Source organism: Chrysochloris asiatica, unplaced genomic scaffold (assembly GCF_000296735.1).
Source record: "Chrysochloris asiatica unplaced genomic scaffold, ChrAsi1.0 scaffold00147, whole genome shotgun sequence".
Taxonomy (NCBI): domain Eukaryota; kingdom Metazoa; phylum Chordata; class Mammalia; order Afrosoricida; family Chrysochloridae; genus Chrysochloris; species Chrysochloris asiatica.
The window spans coordinates 4159209-4172029 of NW_006408665.1; the positions used below are offsets into that span (position 1 = coordinate 4159209).

At 36.1% G+C, this 12821-nt stretch overlaps 1 protein-coding gene across 1 annotated transcript in view; it reads left to right on the forward strand.

Annotated features, from left to right (window-relative positions):
* The window catches only part of SLC12A2 (solute carrier family 12 (sodium/potassium/chloride transporter), member 2), a 148457-nt gene extending 137489 nt beyond the window's left edge, over window positions 1-10968 (forward strand). The window contains exons 26-28 of the mRNA XM_006870688.1: window positions 6385-6520; window positions 6843-6910; window positions 10833-10968. Coding sequence (XP_006870750.1) covers window positions 6385-6520; window positions 6843-6910; window positions 10833-10968 — 340 coding nt within the window. The remainder of the gene's footprint in view (window positions 1-6384; window positions 6521-6842; window positions 6911-10832) is intronic.
* Window positions 10969-12821: the final 1853 nt, after the last annotated feature.

Genomic DNA, 12821 nt, shown 5'->3' on the forward strand with positions numbered 1-12821 from the left:
CTAGGATATACCCTTTGGTTGGTTGATGATGCATGGAGGGGTTTGGAACCATGGCAATGAGATGATATACGATGGAATGAATGTAAAACTAAAGCTCTCTCATGTAAACTATCATATAATGCACAATAAAACATTTAAAAAAAAAAAGAAATGGAATGCATAAACAATAATATCCTAGGCATTAGTGAGCTGAAGTGAACTAGTATTAGCCATTTTGAATCTGGCAATCACATGGTTTTTTATGCCAGGAATGACAAATTGGAAAAATGGCGTTTGCATTCATCATCAGAAAGAACATACCAAGATCAGTCATGAGGTACAGTGCTGTATGTGATAGGATAATGTCCATTCGCCTAGAAGGAAGACCAGATTATACCACTAATACTCAGATTTACACACCAAGCGCTAAAGTCAGTTGTGGTGAAACTGAAGAATTTTATAAACTTCAGTCTTAAATTAATCAAATATGCAATCAAGATTGGTTGATAATTACTGGTGATTGGAATACAAAGGCTAGAAACACAGAGGAAGGATGAGTAGTTGGAAAATATGGCCTTGGTGATAGAAATGATGCTGGAGATCTCATGATAGAATTTTGTCGGACCAATTGACCTCTTCATTGCAAATACCTTTTTAAACAACATAAAAAGTGACTACACACATGGACCTCGTCAGATGAATTACACAGAAATTAAATTGCTTACATCTGTGGAAATAGAAGGTAGCAAAGCTCCATCTCATCAGCCAAAACAAAGCCAAGGGCAGATCGTGAAAGTGACCATCAAATGCTTATATGCAAGTTCAGGCTGAAGAGAATTAAAACAAGTCCACGCGAGCCAAAATATTATTTGGAACATATCCCACCTGACTTAAAGAGATCATCTCAAGAATAGATTAGATACTTTACACACCAAAGACAGATGGGATGACATCAAGAGCATTATATAGGAAGAAAACAAAAGGTCATTAAGAAGATATGAAAGAAGGAAGAGATCAAAATGAATGTCATAACAGACTTTGAAGCATGCGCTCCAGTGTAGAGATTGTAAAACAAATAGAAGAAGTAAGTAGGTCAAAGAGCTAAAAAAATTTCAAAAGGCACCTCGAGAAGAGAAACTTAAATATTAAAACAAAATATGCAAAGACCTGGTGTTAGAAAACCAAAATGGAAGAACATACTCAGCATTTCTCAAGCTGAGGAAACCTAAAAAAAAAAAAAAAAATTTAAGCCTCAACTTGCAATATGGAAGGATTCTATGGGCATGATACTGAATGATGCAGAAAATATTAAAAGAAGATGGAAGGAATACACAGTCACTGTACCAGAAAGATATAGTTGATGTTCAGCCATTTCATGAGGTAGCATATGATCAGAAGCCAATGATGCTAAAGGCAGAAGTCCACAGTGCATTGAAAGCATTGGCAAAGAACAAGGCTCCAGGAATTGATGGACTACAAATTGGAATCTTTAAACAAACTGAGGGAGCAATGGAGGCACTCACTCTTCTATGCCAAGAAATTTGGAAGACAACTACCTGGCCAACTGACTGTAAGAGATCCATATTTGGCAGGGGCCATAATAATTAAGGAATTAAAATGAAGAAATTGAGACATATTAATCGAGGAATTGAAATAAATGAGACAACGGGGACCCTGGGCATAGAAGAATTCTTTGTTTTAGCAAAGCAACAATGAACTATTTTCCTTGGATAGCAGAGCTACAAGGAAGAAATATTCTATGCACAGGCCCCTAGTTAATTTTTCTCTTGTTGAATCATTCTCTGATTTATTCATGATTTTAATAGTATCCCTTTTACTTGAGATTTTTATTCTCCTACACTTTAGTATATTTTTATTAAAAGTTAGAAGCCATATATTAGCTACATTTACTCTACTTGTAATCATAGGTAGTTTTAATACTTACATGAACAATGTTCTTAAGATTGCTAGGAGACAAGATTTGTCAATTGAATTACTGCCAGTTTAGGCTTAGTGATTGTAAACATTCTTCCTTGTAACCTTAGTTTAAGACAGTAAAGAATCCTTAAAGCAATTAGACCATAAATAAAGGCTATAGGTATATACAGATACTAAATAAAAAGTTTGACTTAGATGTTCCTAAATTAATGATTAGTAAAATAGGGAAGTTGTTTTTCATAGCCTCAGTTTTTAAATGTTCTGATAAGTGATGTTTTTGTAGGCTATAAACAGATAGTGTACGGAAGAAGTTAATGGAGAAGTTAATTGCACCTAACGACTAAAATTAACAAGACTCAATAGATAGAGGTTAAGAAACATATGTGAAGGTTAACTTGCTTCTCAGAGAAAAGAATAGAAGTTATTTATGTATGAACAAATGTTTTAACTAAAAGGTTTCAAGGTGCCAGGATGTCTCAGTATGCCATGATGTCTGTAACTTCTCATCTTTGTTGTAAATCTAAGGGTCATAGACCATGAAGAATGTGCCCCAGAATAGATTGTATTTTAAGGACATTGATTACTATGAAAGCATTGTTTTTTGTAACGGTATATAAGGGGTTTGTAAGATAGAATAAGGAAAGTAGTAGAGAGAAGGAAAAAGTAGAGGAAAAGAGAATGTGGTAGAATGGAGTAGAGAATGGAGGTGGAGAATGAAGAGTAAGTAAAAAAATGGAAGGAGATTAAAGAAGGAAAAAGGAGGATACTATAGCATGTAGGAAGAAGAATAGGGGGGAAAAGCAGTAGGGTAGAGAAAAGAATGGAGAAGAATGAAAGCAGGAGAGGGAGGACAGAGTAAAGAAGCAGAAGAAGATGAAAGCAGGAGCAGGGGAAGGGAGTAAAGAAGCAGAAGAAGAGATGAGCAGGAGAGCAAGGGGTAAAGAATGAGCAGGACAGTAAAGAATGAGAGAAGAATAAAGCATGTATTAAGAAGATTTTGAATTCATTGCGACTGATCGACTACGTGTAATTCTTTCCACTGACGTCCGCATCAACCTTCGGGGAAACCCTGGAATAAGTTTGCTGGGGCTGGCTCCCGGCACATATTTGTGCTCATTCCAAGAGAGATGATCCACCAGAATGCGGAAATCACAGACAATATCATTAATAACCCATGCAAGTAAAATTTTGCTAAAGATAATTCCAAAACAGCTACAACCATACATTACAGATAACTTCCAGAGGTTCAGGCCAGATTCAGAAGAGGATGTGGAACGAGGGATATTATTGCTGACATCACATGGTTCTTGGCTGAAAGCAGAGAATACCAGAAAGATGTTTACCTGTGCTTTGTTGACAATGTAGAGGCTTTGGATTGTGTGGCTCATGACAAGCTATGGACAGCACTGTGGAGAATGAGTATCCTGGAACACTTAATTGCGCTCATGAGAAACCTGTGCATGGACCAAGAGGCAGTTGTTTGAACAGAATAAGAGAACAATGAAGGGTTTGCAATTAAGAAAGGTGTGTGCCAGGGTTGTATTCTTTCGCCATGCTTATTAAGTCTGTATACTGAGCAAATAATCTGAGAAACTCAATTATATGAAGAAAAAAGTGTCATAAGGATTGGAAGAAGACTCATTTACAACCTGCAATATGCTGATGATAACAACCTTGCTTGCAGAAAGTGAAGAGGACTTATAATACTTAACTGAGGATACCAAAGCCCACAGCCTTCGGTATGGGTTGCACCTCAACGTAAAGAAAACAAAAATCTTCACCACTGGACCAATAAACAACATCCATAGAAATGGAGAAAAGATTGAAGTTGTCAAAGATTTCATTTTGCTCGATCAACCATCATCAACACTCATGGAAGCAGCAATCAAGAAATCAAATGATACATTGCATAGGCACATCTGCACAAGACTTCTTTAAGGTATTGAAGTGCAGAGATGTCAGTTTGAGGATTAAGGTTTGCCTGACCCAAGCAATGATATTTCCAATCATCTCATAGGCTTGCGAAAGTTAGACTGTGAATAAGGAAGACCAAAGAAGAAATTATGCATTTGAGCTATGGTGTTGGAGGAGAATATTAAAAGTACCATGGACTGTCAAAAGAACAAATCAATCTGTGTTGGAAGATTTACAGCCAGAATTCTCCCTAGAAGCCAGATTTCATCTCTTATACTTTGTGGACATATTATCAGGAGGGACCAGTCCCTAGAGAAGGATATCATGTTTGGCAAACTGGAGAGTCGTAGAAAAAGAGGAAGACTCCCAACAAGATGTATTGGCACGCTGGCAGCAGTGATGGGCTCAAATATAGCAACGATTGTGAGGTTGACACAGGATCGGGCAGTGTTTTCTTGTTGTGCATAGGGTCACTGTGAGTTGTTACTGACTCAGTGGTATCTAACAACAACAATAGCATATAATGAAGGACGTGTAAAGGGTTTTTAGTTTTTGTTACTGCTTTACAAGTGACTTTTGAATATCATTTGTTGTTTTTGTTAAGTACTGTGGAGTCGGTTCCGACTCATAGTGACCCTGCACAGGGTTTCCAAGGCTGTAAATCTTTACGGGAGCAGAATGCCTCATCTTTCTCCCATGGAACCGCTGGTAGTTTTGAACTGCTGACCTTCAGGTTAGCAGCCCGATTCGTAGCCACTAAATATCATTAATGCCCCAGAAATTCCATATGGTTCTTTAAGTTTGCATTGTTCCTGCCCAGATTCGTTGTGGTGTTGTTTTTACTAGGTGCTGTTGAGTAGCAACACTGTGTATAATAGAATAAAAAACTGCTCATTTTATGCCATCCTTACTATTTGTTGCTATGGTTGAGTCTATTTTTGCAGCCACGATGTCAGTCTGTTTCCCTGAGGATCTTCTCTTTGTCATTGACCCTCTACTTTACCAAGCATAATGTCCTTCTTCAGAGATTGGCCCTTCCAATAATATATTCTGTTGTTAGCTGCCTTCAGGTCAGTTGTGAAGTATTGATTGCTTCTAGAGTTTTTAAAACCGTGACCTTTAAGAAGCAGATCACTAGAGGTCTTTTGAGGTGCCTCTGGGTTTCTATTCAGCTAATAGTTGAGCAGTTAACCATTTGGACCCCCACAGATTCTACCACATTCATAAGACCACTTAGTCCCTACTCCACATTTGCTGTGGTTGTTATGTGCTGTGGAGTTGGTTCCGACCCATAGCGACCCTTTATAGGGTTTCCGAGGCTGTAAATCTTTATGGGAGCAGAAAGCCTCATCTTTCTCCCGCGGAGCGGCTGGTAGTTTCAAACTGCTGACCCTGAGGTTAGCAGTCCGATTCGTGACCACTATGCTACCAGAGCTCCTTATAGCTATTATTATTTCCACTATTTTGTTTTATTATTAAAATTGAAGAACCTAAGAATTTACCTGTATAAAGACAATCAGAGTTCTTTTTATCAAAGCAGACACTTTGGAAATAGCCTACCCAGAAATGGTATTAAATAGATTGTTAATGATGGTGTATTTTATTTTATCAGACATAATTTTCATTCTTCTTCAAAATATGTTGAATAAGAGATTGTATAAATAATTCATTTGAACTATAAAATTGTAAAATACACCATGTAAGTTTTTTACCAAGAAATTGTTTCTAATTAGAAAATAGTACATACGAGGGGTTTCAAAAAATTCATGAATAAATGGAATGAAAAGATAATGGAATTTTTCTAAGAACTTTTGGAAGCCTCCTGGTGGTACTGTGGGTTAGGTGTTAGGCTGCTAACCATAAAGTTGATAGTTCAGAACCACCAGACTGCGCCACATTGGAAAGATAAGGCTCTCTGCTCCTGTGAAGATTTACAGGGTCTCTTTGAGTTGGAAGCAGCTCAGTGGCATACATTACAAAAGAGCTTTGAACTAGAGTTGGTACTGAAAAATGTGGTCATTCTAGGGAGTTAGAATACCATTCATATTCTTTATCTAATTAAATTTCTTTAGATGTTGAGATTAATTCTGCTACTTCTGCTCTTTTCTCTCTTCAGAATGTTCACATTTCCTTACGCTGCTTCTATTCATTGATACTTGAAAGCCTTTGTGGGTGTGGGGTGAAAGACTAACAGAATTTGATTTTTTGCTCAAAAGATAGTTTTGCCTAAAGTGTTGAAAATTTATTCAGGTTAAGGGTATATATGGTATGGGACAAGGATAGATTAGATATAGAGAGACTGGATGCTGTGGTTAAAACTGTAATTCTATTACTGTGATTGTGTTTCTAAATTTCTAATTAGTTTGAGATACCAGAGATTACTATTTTCTGAATAAATTGCCAAAGTGATAGTCATAGTTAGGGTATAAAGGGGAGCATAAGAGATGGGAAGCACTAACTTTTCACATTATAATTTTGTGTTTAAGATCTTTCTCTTATAGAGTGTTAAACATACGGTGAGTTGGTAATATTCTTCCTGTTTTTTTTTTTCAGTATTGTAGCTTTTGATGAAATGATTGAACCATATAGACTTCATGAAGATGATAAAGAACAAGATATTGCAGATAAGTTGAAAGAAGATGAACCATGGCTGATAACAGATAATGAGCTTGAACTTTATAAGACCAAGGTATTCTTTCTTTTCTGCTTTCTTTTCATTAGTATACCATATATATAGATTTTTTTTTTAAATTCTAAAGACATAAGTAAATCATGAGAACTTCAGTTTGATATAAGAGGAAGCAGTTGTATAAATTAAATCTACGTTAAGTTGGATTTATGCATAGACAACATAAAACATCAATTTTGTTTATAAAGAGGGAACTGATATTTTCTTATTATACCAAAATTCATTTTAGTTTCTTTTTACCTAAATGTGTAATCATGAACCATGATAGATTTTCATTTTTAACTGATCTTAAAATGACTTTGTCCTATTTTGTTAATTTCAGACATACCGGCAAATCAGGCTAAATGAATTATTAAAAGAACATTCAAATACAGCTAATATCATTGTCATGTAAGTAATATCTGTGCTAAGATTTTCTTAGCTATTCATTTTATAATATATATACATTATATATATATATATAATTTTTTTGTTTAGGTGGGTGGGTTTATTTATTGTAAACTGAGTGATTGTTGTTGTTAGGTGCCATTGAGTCGGTGCCGACTCATAGCGACCTTATGCACAGCAGAACGAAACACTGCCCAATCCTGGGCCAACCTCACTATTGTTGCCATTCCATCTCACTGGGGGTCTTCCTCTTTTTCTATGACCCTCCACCTTACCAAACATGATCTCCTTCTCCAGCAACTGGTCCCTCCTGACAATATGTCTCAAGTATGAGAGATGAAGTTTAGCCGTTTTGGGCTCCAAGGAGCACTCTGGCTGCACTTCTTCCAACACAGATCTATTGGTTCTTTTGGCAGCCCATGGTACTTTCAATATTCTCCTCCAACACCTTAACTCAATAGCATCAATTCTAGGGTCTTCCTTATTCACTGTCCAGCTTTTGCTTGTATATGGTTATTGAAAATACCATGGCTTGGGTCAGGCGCACCTTAGTCTTCAAGCTGACATCTTTGCTCTTCAGCACTTTAAAAAGGTCTTATGCAGCAGATTTGCCTAATGCAATACGTCGTTTGATTTCTAGACTGCTGCTTCCACGAGTGTTGATAGTTGATCCAAGAAGAATGAAGTCCTTGACAATTTCAATTTTTTCTCTGTTGACAAGAATGTTGTTTATTGGTCCAGTGGTGAGGAGTTTTGTTTTCTTGACATTGAGATGTAATCCATATTGAAGGCTGCGCTCTTTGATCTTCATCAGTAAATGTTTTAAGTCCTCTTCACTTTCAGCAAGCAAGGTTGTATCCTCTGCATATCGCAGGTTGTTAATGAGTCTTCCTTCAATCCTGATGCCACATTTTTCTTCATGGAACCCAGCTTCTTGGATTATTTGCCCAGCATACAGGTTGAATAAGTGTGGTGAAAGAATACAACCTTGTCGCACACCTTTCCTAATTTTAAAACATTTAGTGTTCCCATGTTCTGTTTGAACAACTGCTTCTTGGTCCATGTACAGGTTTCTCATGAGCACAATTAAGTGTTCACGGTACTCATTCTCCACAGTGCTGTCCATAGCTTGTCATGACTCACACAATCAAAAGCCTTTGCGTAGTCAATAAAGCACAGGTAAACATCTTTCCAATATTCTCTGCTGTCAGCCAAGATCCGTCAGACATCAGCAGTGATATCCCTTGTTCCACGACCTCTTCTGAATCCTGCTTGAACTTCTGGAAGTTCTCTGTCAATATATGCTTGTAGCCGTTTCTGTATTACTTATAGTAAAACTTAACTCGCATGGGATATCAAGATATCATCCAATGATTCTGCATTCTGTTGGGTCACCTCCCTTTGGAATGGGCACAAATTTGGAGCTCTTCCAATCAGTTGGCCAGATACATAGTGGTCTTCCAAATTTCTTGGCGGAGATGAGTGAGTGCCTCCTGTGCTGCCGCACTTTCTTGAAAGGTTTCAATTTTTATTCCATCAATTCCTGGTGCCTTGTTCTTTGCCAGTTCCTTTAATGCACTTTGGACTTCCTCCCTGAGTATCATTGGCTCTTGATCTTGAAATGATTGAACATCAACCATTTCCTTCTGGTACAGTGACTCTTTGTATTCCTTCTATCTTCTTTTGATGCTTTATGCATCATTCAAAAATTTGCCCAGAAAATCCTTCAATAACTAAAGTTGAGACTTGAATTTTTTCTCCAGTTCCTCCAGCTTGAGAAACGTTGAGCATGTTCTTCCTTTTTGGTTTTCTGACACCAGATCTTTGCACATTTTGTTGTATTTGACTTTATCTTCTCAAGCTGATCTTTGAAATGTTCTGTTCAGCTCTTGGACATCATCTTTTCTTCCATTTGCTGTAGCATCTCTACGTTGAAGAGCAAGTTTCAGTGTCTCTTCTGACATCCATTTTGACCTTTTCCTTCTTTCTTGTCTTCTTAATGACTCTTTGCTTGTTATTGATGTTATCCCACAACTCGTGATCTTGATCTTTAGTGTTTAATATATCAAATATGTTCATCAGATGATCTCTAAATTCAGGTGGGATATATTCAATGTCGTATTTTGGCTCTCGTGGACTTGTTTTCATTTTCTTCAGTTTCAGTTTGAATTTGTGTATGAACAATTGATAGTCTGTTCCACAATCTGCCCTTGGCCTTGTTTTGGCTGATGATATGGCGCTTTTACATCGTCTCTTTCCACAGATGTAGTTAATTTGATTTCTGTGTATTCCATTTGGTGAGGGCCATGTGTATAATTTTCTCTTAAGCTGTCTAAAGAAGGTATTTGAAATGAACAAATCATTGATTTTGCAGAATTCTATCATGCAATCTCCAGCATAATTTCTATTTCCAAAGCCATATTTTCCAACTACTGATGCTTCCTCTTTGCTCCCAACTTTTGCATTCCAATCACCAGTGATGATCAATACATCTTGTTTGCATGTTTGATCGATTTCAGATTGAAGAAGCTGGTAGAATTCTTCTATTTCATCCTCACTGGCTTTAGTGGTTGGTGCATAAATTTGAATAATAGTGGTATTAACTGGTCTTCCCTATAGGTGCATGGATATTATCCTATCACAGACAGTGTTGTACTTTATGACTGACCTGGATATGTTCTTTTTGACAATGAATGCAAAACCAATTAGCACATCAGTTTTACACTCATCATATTTCATTTCATTGCAATGATTACAATCTTGTCTGTGCATCATCATTCAACAGTATTTGTTTCTATTCCCTCTAATTTGGTTTTTTTTTTGTTTGATATACGCAAAGATACTCAGCACTGTATAATCATTTAAACAACCCAAGGGTACATTCTACAAGCCTGCTTCCTGGCCACCAGCTCACAGTCTTTCTCTTTCCATGAGTCTGGAGTCCTCAGCTGCTGTCTCTCTCCATGTCATATCTCTGCCTCCATCTCTGGTGTTGCTGCTTCTGTGGTTAGGGTCCCACATTCTGCTCATTGTGCTCTTCTCCCTAGATGATCATACGATCCTCTGGCTATTCATTTTTATTCTGAATCTTACCTATAGCAAACCCATAATGACTTAGTATCTGTAAGGGGAAAAGTTGGACTCCACTTTCCTTTAAGCTTATGGAGAAATCATTTAATGGAGGAGGAAAGCGAAGCAAAAATCTTAAGCTTGTAAGAATATAATTATTCAGTATAGTTTGTTATTCTAGAATTTTTTCCACTTTTTCAACATGTTACAGCTTTAGAGATATTATAACATAGCCATTAAGTAGTGTACGTGATGTATGACGGCTACTAGTTAAAACTTATACTCTGTTTAAACTTTGAAAGTTAAAACTTCCTCATGGAGATAAACCCATGAAGTTAAATTTTTAAAGTGGCTTTTGTCTATTACTCCCCCAAGATTCCCACCTACAGATACATGTCCCCTTCTTTTATATAGTTGGTAATGCCTGCTTGGAGTCCTGGTCTAGTAGAGTAGAATGAGAGTATACTAATGTTCTATGTGCCCAATTTCTCGGAACTCAGAAGTGTTCTGTAACTGTCCTGATTTTTAGTTATTACTGTGACTTGAGCCGTGGTGGTGATATGGTTAAAGTGCTCAGAGATGAACTGAAAGTTAGGTGGTTCAAACCTGCCATCCACTTCACAGGAGAAAGATGTGATAATCTGCTTATGTAACAACTACAGCTTGGGAAACTGTATGACACAGTTCTGTTCTGTTCTATAGGGTTGCTATGAGTTGACGTGAACCCAATAGCGGTGCGTTTGGTTATTGGTTTGCTGTTATTGTGACTTATAATGATTGTTTTTTATTTATTACCTTTTATTCTTCTCAACTTAAATATATTATTACTGAATTTCCTTCTTCTTTTTGGTACCAGGAGTCTCCCAGTTGCACGAAAAGGTGCTGTGTCTAGTGCTCTCTACATGGCATGGTTAGAAGCTCTATCTAAGGACCTACCACCCATCCTGTTAGTCCGTGGGAATCATCAGAGTGTGCTTACCTTCTATTCCTAAATGTTTCTACAATGGACAGCCTAGTGCCTAGTGAAAACTGAACTCTTCAATGACATGTTACCATCACAATGGCAAACTGTGACTTGTCTTTCACTGTTTCATTGATTTGAAAGCACATGGGAAGTTACTCCAGTGACGTGTATGGAGACTTCAGTTGTAGTCATTTCTGTATCAATCTTAATGAATGAGGATTCCTTGCTGGACTGATGCTCGTGAGAGTAAAGTTGTCCTTTGCTACTTGAACAGCAATAAAAGTGTGTTATATTTTGATTGATGAAAGGAGTACACAAAGCCTTTAGCCTTGAGGTGCCTTCTGAATTTAACCAAATTTCATCCATATATCCTTTTTTTATAAATTTATATAATGTCAAACATTGCCTTCAGCTATTTTTCTTTCTGGTGTCTTTCACTTAAAATAAAACAGTTACTACTTTTCTTTTCCATTGACCAATTAATTAGTCTTGAGTACTGTATGTTTTTTATTACTTTTGTAAAGGTATCTGTTAGATTTTAAAAGTACAAATTAGGTCAGTTAATGAAAAACGAGAGGAAAAAGAAATGTTAACCAAAAAGTGACCGCAAAGTTAGGCTTATATGTATATATGCAGATTTAGGAAAAAAGGCCCAATATATCTTGTTCTCCTCTCCCTGACTGGCTGTTGTTTATATCTTTTTATAATTTCTTAAAACATTAGGAACGGTTGAAGAGTTATCCAGTACTTCTGTATACCATACTGAAAAAAATCACGTGTTATTCTTTACACTAAAATCCTTAATATCATTTGAGTTTATTAGGAAAGGTTTGTCCTAATTTAGAGTTTCCCTCAAATCAGAGGGACTTTTAAGAAATGCAAACAGACTTTTCTAGAGGAAATTTAGACAAAGCAATGTCATTTAATATATGTCAATAAACACTATATGGAATTTCACTGTATTGTACCATCCTTTATAAATCATTAAAAAATATGATGTTCCATCAAATGGTTAAATGGACCACTGGTTTCTTATTTGAAATGTTTTTAGGCTTCATCCATTCATTTTTCAAGTACACTTAGTCTTAATATACTCAGGTTTGAACAGATTGTTCTGAACATTTAAATTTAACCCATTCTTAATACTTTAAAACTTTTTTGTTTAAAAAAACTGCCAGTTTGTGCTTTTCAATAGTCTGTTTTGACATCATAGTCTACTAGTACAATTTTGACAGTGCATATGCACTGTTACTAAAAGCTTTATACACAATTATTAATGTGAAGATTTTCATTTTTTATTCAAGGAAGGATTTCCTAAAAAACATTTCAAGGGATATATGTCTGTATATCTGTATGTGTGTTAATGTGTGTGTGTGTGTGTATACATATACACAAATACATACACAGATGCATGTGTGTGTATATAATGAAATTTATGTTGCTTGTTTTTTGGAACTTAAAGTGATCAAGAATCATTAGATTAATTTTTTCTTTTTTTTAGTAGACATAAGCTCAAAATTATATTGACAGATAATTGGTTTCATGGAGAAGCAAGTTGATTGTTTGAAGTATAGGTTGTAACTTCACAGTTATCATTCAGGTAGAAAATGGAGAACATTTCATCTAACATACTGTTCAGTGGTTCTTTGTACATTTTAGTGGTAGAGGATTTATTTATGCAGCTTTTCATGAATGTGGATAGAAATCTATAAAATAAATGTTACTTCCTATACTGTAGCATTTTTGCTGCATGACCATAAATAAATTAATATAAAATGGAGATCTGGTAACAATTTTGAATAAAGAATGCTAAGAAAATGAAGTATTTTTAGAAAGTTTTCCAAATTGTTAACTAACAGCCCTGTTCCGTTTATTGAAGGT